This window comes from Schistocerca americana, chromosome 2, assembly GCF_021461395.2.
Source record: "Schistocerca americana isolate TAMUIC-IGC-003095 chromosome 2, iqSchAmer2.1, whole genome shotgun sequence".
NCBI classification, from domain to species: domain Eukaryota; kingdom Metazoa; phylum Arthropoda; class Insecta; order Orthoptera; family Acrididae; genus Schistocerca; species Schistocerca americana.
Genome location: NC_060120.1, coordinates 490,959,670 through 490,978,543, shown reverse-complemented (window position 1 = coordinate 490,978,543; position 18,874 = coordinate 490,959,670). Strand labels below are relative to the sequence as shown.

At 40.6% G+C, this 18,874-nt stretch overlaps 1 protein-coding gene across 2 annotated transcripts in view; it reads right to left on the bottom strand.

Annotated features, from left to right (window-relative positions):
* The window catches only part of LOC124596012, a 137,879-nt gene that overhangs the window by 53,876 nt on the left and 65,129 nt on the right, over nucleotides 1–18,874 (bottom strand). For both annotated transcript variants that reach the window (XM_047134967.1, XM_047134966.1), the window contains exon 8: nucleotides 17,864–18,117. In XM_047134967.1, the coding sequence (XP_046990923.1) occupies nucleotides 17,864–18,117 (254 nt within the window). The remainder of the gene's footprint in view (nucleotides 1–17,863; nucleotides 18,118–18,874) is intronic.

Genomic DNA, 18,874 nt, shown 5'->3' with positions numbered 1-18,874 from the left:
TCAATTTTCCTATCCTATTACTGATTTCATACATTCCTCCATATAATATTACTTCTTAGTAATACCTTTACATTCTTAGAAAATGTAATGGGCTCCACTAGTTTATCACATATGGTATATATTGATACTATAAAACACTGTCCCGTGTTTGTGTGCATTATTTTGCATTTGTCTACATTTGAGGAAAGGTGCCACTCAGCACATCATATGTACAATCTTGGCTAAGATATCCTACATTTCCTCATGTGTAGACAATAGCTTTGTCAGTAAAAAATCTAATAGTGCTATTTACTATGTTGTAAGTCATTTACCAATGATGGCTGTCTTGGTAAGAAATCTCTGTTAGTTTATAAATAATACTTGACTATTAACAGAAAACCAGATTTTCCTAGGAAAATCTTAAAATGTTAACTGTGCATTACTTTCAGTACAGAAGGTGATAGTACTGGTGACTCAGAACCAAAAATGTCATATGAACATATATAGTGTTCTTAACAGCTTCTGAGTAAGCTAATGAAAACAATGGGGAAAGGACAAATGCAGGTGATAGTACACTGCTGGCCATTAAAATTGCTACACCACGAAGATGACATGCTACAGATGCGAAATTTAACTGACAGGAAGAAGATGCTGTGATATGCAAATGATTAACTTTTCAGAGCATTCAAACAATGTTGGCACCGGTGGCGACACCTAAAACGTGCTGACATGAGAAAAGTTTCCAACCGATTTCACATACACAAACAGCAGTTGACCAGCGTTGCCTGGTGAAACGTTGTTGTGATGCCTCGTGTAAGGAGGAGAAATGCTTATCATCACGTTTCTGTCTTTGATAAAGGTCGGATTGTAGCCTATCGTGAATGCGGTTTATCGTATCAAGACATTGCTGCTCGCATTGGTCAAGATCCAATGACTGTTAGCAGAATATGGAATCGGTGTGTTCAGGAGGGTAATATGGAACGCTGTGCTGGATCCCAATGGCCTCGTATCACTAACAGTCGAGATGACAGGCATCTTATCCACATGGCTGTAATGGATCGTGCAGCCACGTCTTGATCCCAGAGTCAACAGATGGGGATATTTGCAAGACAACAACCATCTGCACGAACAGTTCGACGACGTATGCAGCAGCATGGACTGTCAGCTCGGAGACCATGGCTGCGGTTACCCTTGACACAGCATCACAGACCGGAGTGCCTGCGATGGTGTAATCAATGACGAACCTGGGTGCACGAATGGCAAAACGTCATTTGTTCAGATGAATCCCGGTTCTGTTTACAACATAATGATGGTCGCATCTGTGTTTGGCGACATCGTGGTGAACGCACATTGGAAGCATGTATTCGTCATCGCCATACTGGCGTATCACCCGGCATGATGGTATGGGGTGCCATTTGTTACAGGTCTCGGTCACCTCTTGTTCGCATTGTCGGCACTTTGAACAGTGTACGTTACATTTCAGATGTGTTACGACCCATGGCTCTATCCTTCATTCGATCCCTGTGAAACCCTACATTTCAGCAGGATAATGCACGACCACATGTTGCAGGTCCTATACGGGCCTTTCTGGATACAGAAAATGTTCGACTGCTGCCCTGGCCAGCACATTCTCCAGATCTCTCACCAACTGAAAACGTTTGGTCAATGGTGGGTGAGCAACTGGCTCGTCACAATACGCCAGTCACTACTCTTGATAAACTGTGGTATCGTGTTGAAGCTGCATGGGCGGCTGTACCTGTACACACCATCCAAGCTCTGTTTGACTCAATGCCCAGGCCTATCAAGGCCATTATTACAGCCAGAGGTGGTTGTTCTGGGTCAGGATCTATGCACCCAAATTGCGTGAAACTGTAATCACATGTCAGTTCTAGTATAATATATTTGTCCAATGAATACCCATTTATCATCTGCATTTCTTCTTGGTGTTGCAACTTTAATGGCCAGTAGTGTAAATGAAACATTGTGACCTAACATTTTGTGTAACTGGGTACATTTCCCCAGAAAAAAATTTCAACAAGTCAACTGCAATGCATTTTGCTGCTCTTGTAAACAGCTGTTGTGTTGCTGATCTGAGTTCATTCATACTATCCTTTACTTCAGCACATGCTTGCAAAATACGAGCCCCACCATGTGCGAATGAAGTGTGCATTGAAATGGTCAGTAAAGAGAACACTAAGCAGCTTAATGTCACTTTGGTTGTAACTGCATGTGAGTGCCGGAGAAGACAGGCATGCAACTGACACCTGTGATTTTCAAGCAGCTGTATGCCAGATACAGTTAAGAAAAGGGCTTATGTTCACTGGACTTTTTTATTTGAAATCACCAATACGGTCACTCCTCAAAGAATGGACATTTCCTCCTGACTTACTCTGTATAATTGCTGCTCAGATTTAAGGATGTATCATCTCTATTAACTGCACAGTTTAGTATTTCTGACAAACAGTAATGTGTATATGGATTCCAACGAAAGTGACATAGGAGCAGTTAAGTGTGGTGCCTAGTTTGGAGCACTCATGACGGGACCGTCACAATTACCTGTCAGGGATTAATTTGCTGATAAATATGGCTACATTCCACAGAGATGTATTCTCTCCCAGATTATGAAGTGTTCAGTATGCACCTACAGTCATGAAGATATTACAAACTCACTAACTGTTCTGGACTCTTTTGACATTGTGCGGATTGTTACTCTTGAGTGAATGATAAAACTGCACTCCTTAAATTTATTTAGTTTGGTTAGCAATTTTGCCATGTTGCTTCTGGTTGATGTGCACGTATTGCAATTTATGTTGATCATAGTGTGACAGTGCTCTATGTTGGTAACCTTTTCCAACATTTAGTGCCAAGTAAGATGCCAAATTCGTGACAAGCATCTTTTTTTTATTGTGTTGTGATCATTTTGATATAACTGAAAAATAGTAGACATAACAATAAGAAGCATGGAATCAGTAGCAAGAGAGACATCTGTAACAAGTGACACAACAACAGCAAGAGGAATGATTTCAGTAACTAATGGCACTGCAACAAAGTTAGCAACAGCTGCAACAGTTTTGATGAATCCAAGGAAACTTGAGATATACATCAGCATTATTTCCTCCTCTTCAGGCAGGGTTACAAATACCTGATACAAGTTTAAATTTTCTTCAGTTGTCGCATTTAGGAGTTGGTCCATAAATTAAGTCCACTCTTAGATGTGAGTAGTTGGTCAGCTGATGACATCTTTAATTTGACAGATCAACAGTTTTGAAAAAGAAACAAAAGAAGTCACTGTCTGTTTAAAGTTCAGCCAGTACCAGAAAAACAGTGACTTACCTGCAAGGCCTTAACTGTCAGTACAGTTTTCTACGTGCAAAGTGTGTTGGGTTTTATGACAAACCTTTCATCATTATGGATGTTGTTGTTCATCTAGCTTCTACCCAGTTCATTTGGGCAGTCAGTAAATGAATCAGATCCAACTTTAGGTGAGATGATGAATACCTGCAAATAATTCAAGGAGACTTTGGCTGCACTATAAAGATTTGACGATGAGTTGAGAGCATCGAAGGTGAATGAGAAATGGTGCAGTGTGCAACAGTCATTTTATGACAAAACCTCATCGTCACCCTCAACGTTCACAGCACCTTCACTTTCCCATAATGTAATGACATGCTGTAGTTCATCTGCAATACCAAAAATTATGGAGGAAAGTGAAGAGAATAAGTGCAACATTTCTCTCAATCAGTATATGTGGCATTTTCTGCAACAAGTGACCACCCCTTTCTCAACATCATCTGAGCAAAATGTGTAAATGTTAATACGCAATATCATGTTCAGCCAAGGAAATCTTGTTCGGAATGTCATAGTCACAGCCAAAAGAACACCACCCTTATGCTTGCAATAAAGAAAGAACCTCTAGTAGCTGTTTCTCTTGGTCAACCAGGTCTCTGTATAGCGCACCTTATCACTTTGCAGCATTATGTTGATCAAGTTAATGCCAACCTAAGTAATGTTGACTAATACACACAGCCTGATGAAGAAACTGAAGGGCCCAGAGGAGGAGAAGAAAACAAAATTAAATTTCGTGGATTAAGAGTGTGCATAATGTTATTTCAGTCACCAAAAAATCAAGCCAAATTTATAAAGAACTTGGGAATATGAGCCCACATATCAGTATGATGTTGCACCCCTCTGGCCTGGATACATACATTGACTTGTTTGAGAAGGGTGTCATAAAGGAGTTGTACGTCTCCTGAGGCAAGCTGGCCCATAGCTGTTGTAACTGGTGCTTGATATCATGGATACTGGGAAAAAGTCTGAGCTGGTCTCTCATATGTTTCTATCAGGGACACACATGGGTATTTTGCTGGCATTGAGAGTACCTCAACATCACGCAGATAGTTTATAGACAGTTAACAATATCTTTGGCCTCTCCATACAGCTTTTCGTGGTATCTGCTTGCGATTGCCAGTACTTGATGCAGAATTAAAACACCTCAACAATGCATAGCTCAAGAATGTTTATTCATTTGATGAGGTAAAAAGAGCATTAACACCACTGCACAAAAATCATAGTGACACACAAGTACATGTGAAATTGAAAGTTTTCCTTCCTTTCATTGAGAATGTTGCTGACCACATAGGAACAATCTTGACAAAACAGAATGTTGCAGTAATCTACAATCCCATCAGAAGATACGGAATAACCTAAAATCGGCCACAGATGCTAGCAAACTGCTGGAAAAAGTGGGAATATACAGGATTCCATGTAGCTGTGGGGGAGGTGTACGTGGGTACTACAAAAAGAATGCACAAAAATTGACTAGAAGAGTGCAAGGGAAACTGCAGAAGGGGAGAGACTGACAGATCACCTGTTGTGGATCATGCTCTGCAGTCAGGAGACCACCCCATTCATTTTTATAGAACTCAAGTACTGTCAACTGCAAGCGGATGCCATGAAAGGCTATACAGAGGGGCCATAGAGATTGTTAAACACACCATGAATTTCAATTAGGATGGAGGAGGGTGTAAAATTGTATGATATCTGGGTCCTGGTGCTGAAGAAGATGTGTCTGAGTCTTCCACCATGGGGTGATAGCAACAGCAGACGATGGCAACCGACAACAGCCAACTGCAGCCAGGTATTTAAAGCATACGTGGTATCAAGTCATTGTGCCGGAGAATGCTTAAACAGAATGTTGTTGCAGTCACTCGTGACCCAGAGTGTGAATCGGACAAAATTGAAAATGTTCCTCATCAAACTGTTCCTCTTGAAAATGTCCTCCACAGATGGGAACGAAATGTTGGGTTTGAACATGAAATTCATCAAGCCACAGCATAGTAGCCCAGAAAATTTTATTAATTTCATTAAGTCTGGCTGTGAAAGTTTACATTTTACAATCAACCTGGGACCTTGTGAACTGCAATATGCAGTTGATAAAATGTATTGCACAAAATTCTTTTGGCTATGAGCATAGTCAACCTGTTGGCAGTTTCTCAAATTCTTAATTAAGAGTAGAAAAAGTATTGAGAGCCAAACCACCCATGTGCACAAATATGTAAAAATTACTTGACGCTAAGTCCAGCATCCTCACATAAAAATGTGTCATTAGAGTCAAGAGACTGTGACAGTTGTTTTGGACAAAGCCAGGTCAGAGCTGCATAGGAGTAAAAGGGGATGGGTGAGGGGGCAGGTAGGCTGGCTAGAAGGCTAAAAGAAAGCATCTGCCCTGGTAGTTTTATTTATGTGCAAAAATGAAAAACACCACCTCCTTCAGCTGTCATGAGAAAAGAAAGTACTGCTACTAGGTCAACATCCTTAGGAATATGTAGTCCATCAATTGTAGAAATGCACGGTTTAATCACATAACAGAATATCTAGGGTCTCTCTGTAAGAAAATCATAAGAGAATTTCGTCGTAATACATGTGGTGGTAGCTAACAGTTTGACCAGGATATTCAACATAGGTGACATGATCAGCCATAAATAAACAAAGTTGCGAAGTGTGTTAACACAGAACCAGAGACGACACTGATATTAGCCGAGTTAGGATCTAAGAAGAAATTTGACAGTTTGTGAGAGAGAAAATAGTGTGTAGCTCTCATGATGCTTTTAGGTAAATTTTTGTAGTTACAGGTAGGACAGTCAGGCTTTGTTTTAGGATGAAGTCACAGATCAGCAGTAGCAGATATATCAACAACTCAAAATGCTCCATGAACCAATGGTAGCAGTAGTAGTGCCCAATCATCTCCTAAATAACAGATAATACGTAAGGAGGTTCGAGCAGCAGGCAGATCAAGAAAATTACTAATATCCTTGTGGAAAGAGTCACAGATATGACATCCAAAGGTATGGAGACAAAACACATAAATAAATATTTTCTATACAAAAATTCTGCATTAATAGGCTCAGTGTTCACCAATAAAATTGGAAGACATGGCAACACAACTAATGAGTTAATTTTAGTATGAAAGACCATCCATAAAAATAAAATAAGTGTTTACAATCTATCAATCTATGAAGTACTAACACAACTCTGCAGAAATCAACTTAAGGGAGTGAGAGTCACAAAAAATATGCAAGCAGTAAAATCAATGTTAATTCCCAGTTAACAATTGAAATTGTCCATTGTCCGTTTTTGAAGCAGCAGCAGTACAGGTAATCATTCAAATTTTTGTGGAGCTAAGGCAAACAAAATATCTGAGGAGTAAAATGTTTGTAGTTGTGGTTCAGTGGTAAAGTATAAGACTACTGATTCAAAGGTCTTAGATTCAATCCTAGGTCAGACCTAGGGTTTTTATCTGTCACTTGTCACTTCTTTCAACTCTGGAAATGCCTGTTGATGTAAAAAGTACTGCGGTTCGGAGTCCACATTAAACTTTTAAGCCCCTTATAACTGGCTGGTTCAGTCATTTCGAAGGCTGGCGGAAGACAATGGCTTACCTCCTCCAAAAGGACCATGCCTACTAAAGCACTGTGATGTTCAAACTAATATTCAAAATGATTACAGCTAACCCTTTATTTCACTCACATAAAGTAATTGGTGCATAAGTTCATAGCATTTTTCCATAAGTTTACTAATCACAACAGAGACTTTAGTCATCAATAATATATTCTTCCTCACTATTTACAACAGTCTGGCAATGCTGGGATAACTTTTTGATTCTGTGAGTGTAGAGATCACACGGTTTTAAGGCAAAGAACTTATTGAACAGCCTGGAAAGGAAGTTCCTTGAAAATTGTTCGACAGAGAGTGGAAAAGGTTAAAATCCGAGGGTGCATGATAAGGTGGAAGTGGAATGGCTCCCCAAACCAACTCCTGTACAGTGTTTTTGCCAGTCTAGCAGAATGCGGGTGGGCGTTATCGTGGAGTAGCATCACTTTATGCAGTCTTCAGGCTTGTTGTTGTTGGATTGTTTCTACAAGAAGTCTCAGTTGTCATCACCATGAGGAAGCAATTTGTAGATTTGTAGGACACCTCACCATTGCTGTCCCATTGGGTGCATAACATTCTTTTATCGATGCACGTAGGTCTCTGTATGGGGTGTTGCTGCATTGTTTGTGGTCAACTATTCGTTTCTTTTCCTTATGTTACCACAAAGACACCAGTCCTCATTGGCAGTAACAATACACAATGGGAATAGTCAGTGTCGTTCACAAGCCAATGATGACACGAGCATGGCTTAGAGCATGCAGCACCCATACACCGAACTTTCGAACCTTCCTCTTTGCATGCAAATGTCACACAATGGTGGAATGATCACAATTCATCACTTTTGCCAGTTCTTGAGTACACTGATGTGGATCATTGCGGATTAATGTGTTTAAACTATCTTCATCAAACCCTGAAGGTCTTCCTGCAGTGTATATATGCGGACAAGAGAAAAAAAAAAAACCCGGATTTTCCCCCAATTTCCCGGTTAAAAATACATTTTCTCCCAGGTGAAAACACACTTTTTCTGTGTTAATTGATAGTATACTTTCCCTCAGAACTGTAAAACTTACCACGCCTTTGAATGGATAGTGGCATAGAATTTCTCGGCACTTTAGAAAATGAAACTCGGGGGAAAAAACACATTTTGGAACGATCTCTGATATGCAGCAACAAGTATGCTGCATATTTTTGTACAGGAGTATAAATTCAAATTCCACCAACAGGAAAAGTTAATGGTTTAAGTTAGTATACACAGTGTTGCTACAAGGAAAGCATAGCCTTTGCATATAATATTTGTCTTGAAGATTAATAAGTTACAGGAGAAGCTAAGCTTTCACATATAATGTTGATCTGTTTAGCGCATGTTACACTTTAACATACATAACACAAAGGCATCAGTAAAATTTTTAATACCGACATAAATCTCTGATATTATGGGCTTGAAGTTCTTCTAAATGGCTCATCATCAAAGAGTTGATTTTTAAGTGAGAGCAAACGCTCTGTGATTTAAGAAATTCATCATACGTTCTCGCACACAGTTCATCTAGCGTAAAAGGAAATTTACTTTGAAAATAACACTTTTCAAACCACAATTCACAATATTTTCCTGTGACCTGTTAGAAATAGATTCATTTCAGCAGTTGTCAGAGTGTGCCAGATATGAGGCGTACCCACGCTCGCACAGCTATGGTGACGTAGGAAACCCATATGTTCATAAGTGTAAAACATTAAAAGATCTTTCTTACAATATGTCATAAAAGAAACAAGACCTCAGAGGATACTCCAAGAGCATCAGAATTTCGTGAATCATACTAAAATGCATAGTTCGCCTTAAAGCGCACATTTGTATGTTCAGATATCCAATGACACAGTCCTTGACCTGATATTAAGCTTTACAGTATGGTTTTCGGGACGTACATTTCCTGGAGTACCAGTACTGTATTATCTCATGTTTTGTTCTTTATTATGGCATAATGCCATATGTGCTAGAAGATGAAAATGTGCACTTGAAATGCAGCAAACAGGTGAAACTAGCCAATAGTGTGGAATTAAACACTTCGTTTCAAATAAATTTACTGCCTCAGCAGGAAAGCTTAATAAAGGCTAAATTTCTTTAGCAAACCGATAAAAATAAGTTTATTGTTCTGCGAGGCGATTAATGCTTGACTGTGAGAAAGGTGGAAATAAAATCAAATCTGAAACTAGTAATATATTTTAGCCTTCCGTAATTATGTGAATGTATTTTAATTCACCTGATAGCTAACAGCCACAGCAATCAGTCTTGTTTTCATTTGACGTGAGAGCAGTAAACGAAGAGGAAACAGAAAAATCACTAAATGTAAACACGGGAGACAAACACTCCCGCCCCCCCCCCCCCCCCCACACACACACACACACACACACACACACACACACACACACACACCACTATAACTCAGACTGCTCTGTGCACCACGTCGTCAAAAAAAGACTTTTCAAAAAGAAGTTCATCTTGTAGTGCACATCTTCGTGAAGAGTCTGATACGTAAAACATATATCTTCAAGGAAGTGTAAGACAAGTTACTTGGTCTTTATTGTGCCGAAGTGCAGTGCCACGCCTCTTCAAACAACATTATTCTACCGCACGTCACTGTATTTCGCTCTGTGGAACTCAAACGTGTATATTTTGCAATGGATACCATCAAACTATTTCAGGACTGTGGAAATTAAAATGTCCTGTGGTGCCTCTCCTGCTACCAATTGGCTGGTTTGACATCCTGCCCCTCTAAAAAATAAAAATAAAAAATAGAAATCGCAATTAATACTGGATGGGATTATTTGTAACCGGGAGAACAAGAACTCTTCAGAAAATCTGGACTCTTTATTGCCTATTATTAGCTAATAACTTGCTCTCCTGTGCGACATAAAATTAAATATAGGATACCTACAACCAGTAAAGACAAGAGCCAGGCAACACAGTACACATTTCTTCAATCTTTAGGTCCTAGTGATTTTTCTCTCTAATCTTGCAGTAGCTTTACATGGTGTGCTTTCCTTTCTGCAAAAGAACTATTACCTCATCAAAGTTCATCAAGCGTTTTGCTACATGAAAAATAGAAATGTTGTCATCTAATACTGAAAAAGCTGTTAATACGAATAGTACCCAAGACTGGTGTGTTTTCTTGATGCGATTACGTCTATTTCGTCACTGTGTGCTGGATAAAACAAAATAGGCCTTTCTAATATTACAGCACACACCAAATAAGCACAACTGTTTTGGCAATGATGATTATTTTTATAGTATGACATTATAATTCACAAAGTACCAATACGAAATACCTATCTGGCCTACTACAATCAAAAAGCTTTATGTTAGGAAACAGTTTAACATTTCATTCATATGCTCTAATTTCTCATGCACGAGACTGAAAAGTAGTGGAACGAAATTTTTGTATAAATTTGGAATCGTCATATTCTTCCATAATTTGTGTGATGTCCCCGTTTCTTCTCCTTCCTCGTTCTAACAAACAATCTTGTCATCACTAATTCTGTAACTATTCCTACCACTGTCAAAACTCATTCTCCGGTTAACTTTACTAACCCTACCACAATCACCAGTTTAGTTATCCAGTGATTATTCTCTGGTTAAGCATTATTATGTGTTCGTACAATGTGTTCTCTGCGCTACTCCCACAATGGAACTTAAGCGGCTGCTAGCTGGGGACTACAACTGGCCCTGTCTAGTGCAGCGATCTGGCCAAAAATTTTCATCAGAATTTCACTTTCTTGGATACACCGAGAAGATAATACATAATCTTTCTTACCTGTTATTCCCGTTAGTCATTTATTTCCACACTGGTAGTCTGAAACTATGGATTTCACTAGTAATTATAACAACACTGAACATCTGCAAACCGAATCGACCACATAAACAAGCATTCACCGGTTCGGCTTTATTCTGCTCAGCTCGTATAGAACCGTCACGTTTTGTCTGCTGGAAAGTTCATTTCTAGATGCAAAGAGGATTCCCCTGGCAGAGACATCATGTACACTATGCACACATTCAAAAATCAACTTATAATTCATTCAGAAATCAACTTAGAATGTGTTCAAAAATGTCCAAAAATCAGCAGGAGTGAGTTTCAAAATCAAATGAATAATCAATAGACCGACATGTGCCGGATGCTAGGTGCTTTTTGAAACAAGGTTTTTTCCCCTCAAGAATATAAATTTGTCCCCTCCCCCCCCCCCCCCCCCCCCCCCGAAACTGCCGACTGGTTCAGATAGTCTGGTTTGCAGGTCTGCTCCCCCCCCCCTCCCCCCCGTCCCCTCCCCAGTAGATCCAGGCCTGCTGTGCACACATGAATCTGGCAGCTTTGGTGCACCAGTAAAATTTTTCCTGGTACCCCATGTAGCTGGTTGCTGCTACTGCTGCTTACACAGCCAACAGCCACATTTCTGTAGCCAGAAGTGGGAGAAGGTATTACTCATACCAACTCAACTGTGTGTGTGCCTGAACCCACTTGTAACTGCTTAAATGAATCTAATGTAAACAGTTGTGACATCACGCTCATTGGAGGCAATTTGTTGTTATGAAGCATTGCATAGTCTTCCTAAAGCTTTTGACACATTTTGCTGTTGGCAGACGCTTCTACGCGTACTGTTATTTTATATGGCGCATTTCCTTCGCAATTTAAGTTTTATTTTCATTTTTTTCTCTCGTTCGTGTTTTAATGCTGCAGTATTATTCTGCAGTAGTGGGATACAGTAAAATCCTTTGTTAGGGTACCGGTTCTTACCAGTCAAAATTACAAAAATTTAACTGAAAACTAAAACAACAAGAAATTCCCAGAATTCTAAAAAATTCCCAGGGATTCTCCCAGATGAAAAAATCTCTGGATTTTTCCTGGATCTCCTGGGTCTTATATACCTTGTCCTGAATGTGGGAAATCACTAATGTCAAAACAATCCTCCTTAAAACAAGAAAATCAATTTATTGCCATGTTCTTAAATTTCACATGTTCAGTTGCATAAACTCTATTTTTTCTTCTCTTTATTCCCACATTTCAGTTATAAATCTTTCAGCCATCTTCAGAGTAAACTGACAACTGAAGCTACAGCACTCGCCACGTTAGGTGTTACAAACAAAACCTAAGGTGGAAATAAGGAACAAGGCAGAAGACACAAAGAGATTTAAATCCAAGGCTTTTCCTCCATATGTGGTAACCCTGTCAGCAATAATAGGATGGATCTTCAGTCTGTCTGCTCCTTCTGAAGATGCTGCTGTGGGTCCAAAATTTGATAGCTAGGCAACTGTGCCACAAAAACAAAGATGCATATGACAATAAGTTTGTAATGCAATAATGAACAACTGCAGAACATTGTTACACAGAAACATACATTGTTAGAATAAACGAAATAATGATGACTACCATCTCTGCAGGAATCATTCAAATTATCTCAAAAGTTGAATGCACTCTGCACAACAAACTACAAGATAACGGATCAAAACTATACAGACCTCCAAATATCCCACAAACAGAGTATTTTGAGAAAATAAGCCAATAGGCGCAAAAGATAATTTGAGGTATTGGCTCTTGAATGTGTTATGTGTGTGACACACACATTAGTAAAATTCTGATGTTCATAACATACAACTACATGTCACTATAAGGTTTATGGCGCAACATCAAAAACAACACAAAATTGGCTGTGACAATTCCATTGCGGAGTTCCACAGAGGAGCATTGTGGATAAAAAAAGAGGGCCGTTCAAGCCACAGAGAGTAGGTCAATGATCTCAACAAAAAAATTGTTTACTCAGTAAAATCTGAGAATGTCTAAAGGAAGATACATCAACAAGCATCTGTTGACTTGCCTATGAAGTTCCACACTCCAAAGATAAAAATGTGGAGGGTGGTGGAGCAGCAACTACAACCCTACCACAACCAGAGTGCAAGGAATGTGATCAACTGATTTTGAAACCTGAGCTCAGTCCCATCAATAGGTTATCCAGTGTAGTAGTGCAGTGCTGAACTACTTACAATTGTACTATTCATGAATGAGGCCTCATTCATCTGTGATGGTGTTATCAACTAGCATAAGATCCAAGAGAAGGATGAAAGTCCACATGCCATGCTCATTTCATAACACCAGCAATTATTCCTCTATTGACTTACAGGCTGGGATTGTATAAGATTAATTAATAGGACCTTATACTGCCATCGCATTTGAATCGTTCACATTACCTACCCTTCATTTGAAATACGTTACTGCAATTGTTGGAAACTGTACCTCTTCTTGTCTGTAAGAGGATATGTTTCATCATGATGGTATGAGAATTTCAATAGCAAGTATCTTCATGGTCAGATTGAAAAGGGAGAGGGCAGGGAGGGGGTCATGTCCCATAGCCAAAAAGAATGCTAGATCTTAGTCATAGTCTATATTTTCTTCCCATGAGTTACATGATGGCATCTATGCACAAAACTTCAATAGAAATTAGAAAGGAACTGGCTGGTAGATCCTAGCTGCCTGTCTCATTGTTCAACAGGCAACACGAACATTTAAAAGAAAGCAGGAAAATTTTGTGCACCATTATAATGTAGGTATTGAGACTGGCGCTCTTCATTTTAACAGTTGTTATAAGCATAAATTGTTGCTGCAAATTAATGCTATTAATTACATTTATAACAAGTTAGTAATTACAAACTCCTTTAAGTATCTCTGTTATAATGAAATTTTAAAACCTAGGGCACACTTTATATCCCGAGTCGAGAAGAAACTGCCGTAGTCACGAATTTGTAATCCTAACAATTTTATGCATATGTTGATGTTAATATAGATCCAATCACAAACATGCTTCTTACCAAGAAGTATGTAAAAACAAAATACAAATAAATAGAGGTCATGGCACACAATACGATTGATCTCCTATTTATCACATCAGTAACAGTCAGAAATAAGTAGTCTAGTATTTATTTTAAAAGACTGCTTTGTTTTGACTTAATCAGTAGCACCAGTTTCATAAAATGATAAGTTGTTCTTGAAACCCTCTGCATATTATAACTGAGAATTTCCTATGAGTAACTCACCTAAAAATTTTTGCAGTACAGACCTGACTGTTGTGCACCCAAACATATATATATATATATATATATATATATATACACACACACACACACACACACACACACACACACACCTAAAAACAAAGATGGTGTGACTTACCAAACGAAAGCGCTGGCACGTCGATAGACACACAAACAAACACAAACATACACACAAAATTCAAACTTTCGCAACAAACTGTTCCCTCATCAGGAAAGAGGGAAGGAGAGGGAAAGACGAAAGGATGTGGGTTTTAAGGGAGAGGGTAAGGAGTCATTCCAATCCCGGGAGCGGAAAGACTTACCTTAGGGGGAAAAAAGGACAGGTATACACTCGCACACACACTCATATCCATCCGCACATACACAGACACAAGCAGAGGTAAGTATTTCCGCTCCAGGGGTTGGACTGACTCCTTACCCTCTCCCTTGAAACCAACATCCTTTCGTCTTTCCCTCTCCTTCCCTCTTTCCTGATGAGGCAACAGTTTGTTGCAAAAGCTTGAATTTTGTGTGTATGTTTGTGTTTGTTTGTGTGTCTATCGACGTGCCAGCGCTTTCGTTTGGTAAATCACATCATCTTTGTTTTTAGGTATATTTTTCCGATGTGGAATGTTCCCTCTATGTGGATGATATCAATATAATAGAGGGAAACATTCCACGTATATATATCTAAAAACAAAGATGATGTGACTTACCAAATGAAAGTGCTGGCAGGTCGACAGACACACAAACAAACACAAACATACACACAAAATTCAAGCTTTCGCAACAAACTGTTGCCTCATCAGGAAAGAGGGAAGGAGAGGGAAAGACGAAAGGATGTGGGTTTTAAGGGAGAGGGTAAGGAGTCATTCCAATCCCGGGAGCGGAAAGACTTACCTTAGGGGGAAAAAAGGACGGGTATACACTCGCACACACACACATATCCATCCACACATATACAGACACAAGCAGACATTTGTAAAGGCAAAGAGTTTGGGCAGAGATGTCAGTCGAGGCAGAAGTGCAGAGGCAAAGATGTTGTTGAATGACAGGTGAGGTATGAGTGGCGGCAACTTGAAATTAGCGGAGATTGAGGCCTGGTGGATAACAGGAAGAGAGGATATATTGAAGAGCAAGTTCCCATCTCCGGAGTTCGGATAGGTTGGTGTTAGTGGGAAGTATCCAGATAACCCGGACAGTGTAACACTGTGCCAAGATGTGCTGGCCGTGCACCAAGGCATGTTTAGCCACAGGGTGATCCTCATTACCAACAAACACTGTCTGCCTGTGTCCATTCATGCGAATGGACAGTTTGTTGCTGGTCATTCCCACATAGAATGCGTCACAATGTAGGCAGGTCAGTTGGTAGATCACGTGGGTGCTTTCACACGTGGCTCTGCCTTTGATCGTGTACACCCTCCGGGTTACAGGACTGGAGTAGGTGGTGGTGGGAGGGTGCATGGGACAGGTTTTACACTGGGGGCGGTTACAAGGGTAGGAGCCAGAGGGTAGGGAAGGTGGTTTGGGGATTTCATAGGGATGAACTAAGAGGTTACGAAGGTTAGGTGGACGGCGGAAAGACACTCTTGGTGGAGTGGGGAGGATTTCATGAAGGATGGATCTCATTTCTGGGCAGGATTTGAGGAAGTCGTATCCCTGCTGGAGAGCCACATTCAGAATCTGATCCAGTCCCGGAAAGTATCCTGTCACAAGTGGGGCACTTTTGTGGTTCTTCTGTGGGAGGTTCTGGGTTTGAGAGGATGAGGAAGTGGCTCTGGTTATTTGCTTCTGTACCAGGTCGGGAGGGTAGTTGCGGGATGCGAAAGCTATTGTCAGGTTGTTGGTGTAATGCTTCAGGGATTCCGGACTGGAGCAGATTCATTTGCCACGAAGACCTAGGCTGTAGGGAAGGGACCGTTTGATGTGGAATGGGTGGCAGCTGTCGTAATGGAGGTACTGTTGCTTGTTGGTGGGTTTGATGTGGACGGACGTGTGAAGCTGGCCATTGGACAGGTGGAGGTCAACATCAAGGAAAGTGGCATGGGATTTGGATTAGGACCAGGTGAATCTGATGGAACCAAAGGAGTTGAGGTTGGAGAGGAAATTCTGGAGTTCTTCTTCACTGTGAGTCCAGATCATGAAGATGTCATCAATAAATCTGTACCAAACTTTGGGTTGGCAGGCCTGGGTAACCAAGAAGGCTTCCTCTAAGCGACTCATGAATAGGTTGGTGTACGAAGGGGCCATCCTGGTACCCATGGCTGTTGCCTTTAATTGTTGGTATGTCTGGCCTTCAAAAGTGAAGAAGTTGTGGGTCAGGATGAAGCTGGCTAAGGTAATGAGGAAAGAGGTTTTAGGTAGGGTGGCAGGTGATCGGCGTGAAAGGAAGTGCTCCATCGCAGCGAGGCCCTGGACGTGCGGGTATTTGTGTATAAGGAAGTGGCATCAATGGTTACGAGGATGGTTTCTGGGGGTAACGGATTGGGTAAGGATTCCAGGCATTCGAGAAAGTGGTTGGTGTCTTTGATGAAGGATGGGAGACTGCACGTAATGGGTTGAAGGTGTTGATCTACGTAGGCAGAGATACGTTCTGTGGGGGCTTGGTAACCAGCTACAATGGGACGGCCAGGATGATTGGGTTTGTGAATTTTAGGAAGAAGGTAGAAGGTAGGGGAGCGGGGTGTCGGTGGGGTCAGGAGGTTGATGGAGTCAGGTGAAAGGTTTTGTAGGGGGCCTAAGGTTCTGAGGATTCCCTGAAGCTCCGCCTGGACATCAGGAATGGGATTACCTTGGCAAACTTTGTATGTGGTGTTGTCTGAAAGCTGATGCAGTCCCTCAGCCACATACTCCCGACGATCAAGTACCACGGTCGTGGAACCCTTGTCCGCCGGAAGAATGATGATGGACCGGTCAGCCTTCAGATCACGGATAGCCTGGGCTTCAGCAGTGGTGATGTTGGGAGTAGGATTAAGGTTTTTTAAGAAGGATTGAGAGGCAAGGCTGGAAGTCAGAAATTCCTGGAAGGTTTGGAGAGGGTGATTTTGAGGAAGAGGAGGTGGGTCCCGCTGTGACGGAGGACGGAACTGTTCCAGGCAGGGTTCAATTTGGATAGTGTCTTGGGGAGTTGGATCATTAGGGGTAGGATTAGGATCATTTTTCTTCGTGGCAAAGTAATACTTCCAGCAGAGAGTCTTCAATATATCCTCTCTTCCCGTTATCCACCAGGCCTCAATCTCCGCTAATTTCAAGTTGCCGCCACTCATACCTCACCTGTCATTCAACAACATCTTTGCCTCTCCACTTCTGCCTCGACTGACATCTCTGCCCAAACTCTTTGTCTTTCAATATGTCTGCTTGTGTCTGTATATGTGTGGATGGATATGTGTGTGTGTGCGAGTGTATACCCGTCCTTTTTTCCCCCTAAGGTAAGTCTTTCCGCTCCCGGGATTGAAATGACTCCTTACCCTCTCCTTTAAAACCCACATCCTTTCGTCTTTCCCTCTCCTTCCCTCTTTCCTGAAGAGGCAACAGTTTGTTGCGAAAGCTTGAATTTTGTGTGTTTGTGTGTGTTAGTTTGTGTTTCTATCGACCTGCCAGCGCTTCGTTTGGTAAGTTTCATCATCTTTGTTTTTAGATATATTTTTCCCACCCACGTGGAATATAATCACAACAGAAACAGAGGTTTATGAATTTGTTGTGGAAAGCAATGTTTGATACAAATAAAACCATTGAACTTTATGAAAATTTGGTAATTATTACTTTCCTAAAATGCGATGTTCCCAATATTTAGGTATTGTTATTAAATATAAATTAAAAAGTAAATTCCTTAAGAAATTGTTTGCTTAAAAAATTCAAATTTAACAAGAAAACAATAACTTTTATTACCTTATAAAGTGCTTGCAACACTGCTGTGCCAATTTCCCATGCAGAGCCACATTCACTGTTCTCCAACAGGACATCCAAATTCTCAGTGAGCTGCCGCTCCTCTATAGAGCCACTCATCATTTGCAACGCTAAACTTGATAGTAGCTGTTGCCGAAGGTGAGTACAATGAGGCGCTAAACTCAGTGCATTTACACGGAGTATAATATAACTCAGTCGCAAATGACAGCCTATGTTGCTCACATTTTCCAACAAACCTGCAACACGGCAAACCTAAAAATGTTTCAGTTACTTGCTTCGAACTGATGCAAGTGTGATAATGTATCTCTCTCTCTCTCTCTCTATCTGACACACGCACAAACACACAAACAAACACACACACACACACACACACACACACACACACACACACACACAGGTTCGAAGGAACTATCATAGCATTTGCCTAAATGATTAGGGAAATCAGAAAATTTAAATCTGGATGGCTAGTTAGGGATCGGAGCCGTTGTACTTCCAGTCCAGTGTTTTAGTTTATATTAGAAGGAACCCACTTGTGATGACGAGCATGTGAGGCTTTTCAAATTTGAAGTGGATCTATCATTAGTACCTACAGCCTACCCTGTAGGTTTGTGCCTTCTGCAGGAAAGTAATGGTCGGACTTTTTATCACTTTGTAATTTTAACTATTTTCTGTATTGTACTTTCCATTTGACACAAAGTACTGGGAGAACTTGACAGTACTGCAGATGTAAAATCAGTATCTCCCAACTGCTTTTTCTGGTCCAATGGAAGTGTGGTCTTAAGTGATTGATACCTTTTATTTAATTTAGAGACTGTAACATAATACAAGGCAAAAATTGTGTTCCAGTTATGTGGTTCCAGTTGCCTGAGACTGCAGTCATGCATGTGAGCTGCATTTCCGTGTGTGTGTGTGTGTGTGTGGCTCAGCATCTCCGCTATATGGTGAGTTGTAATTTTCCTTTTCATAATATTGTTACATTCTATTCGGGATTTT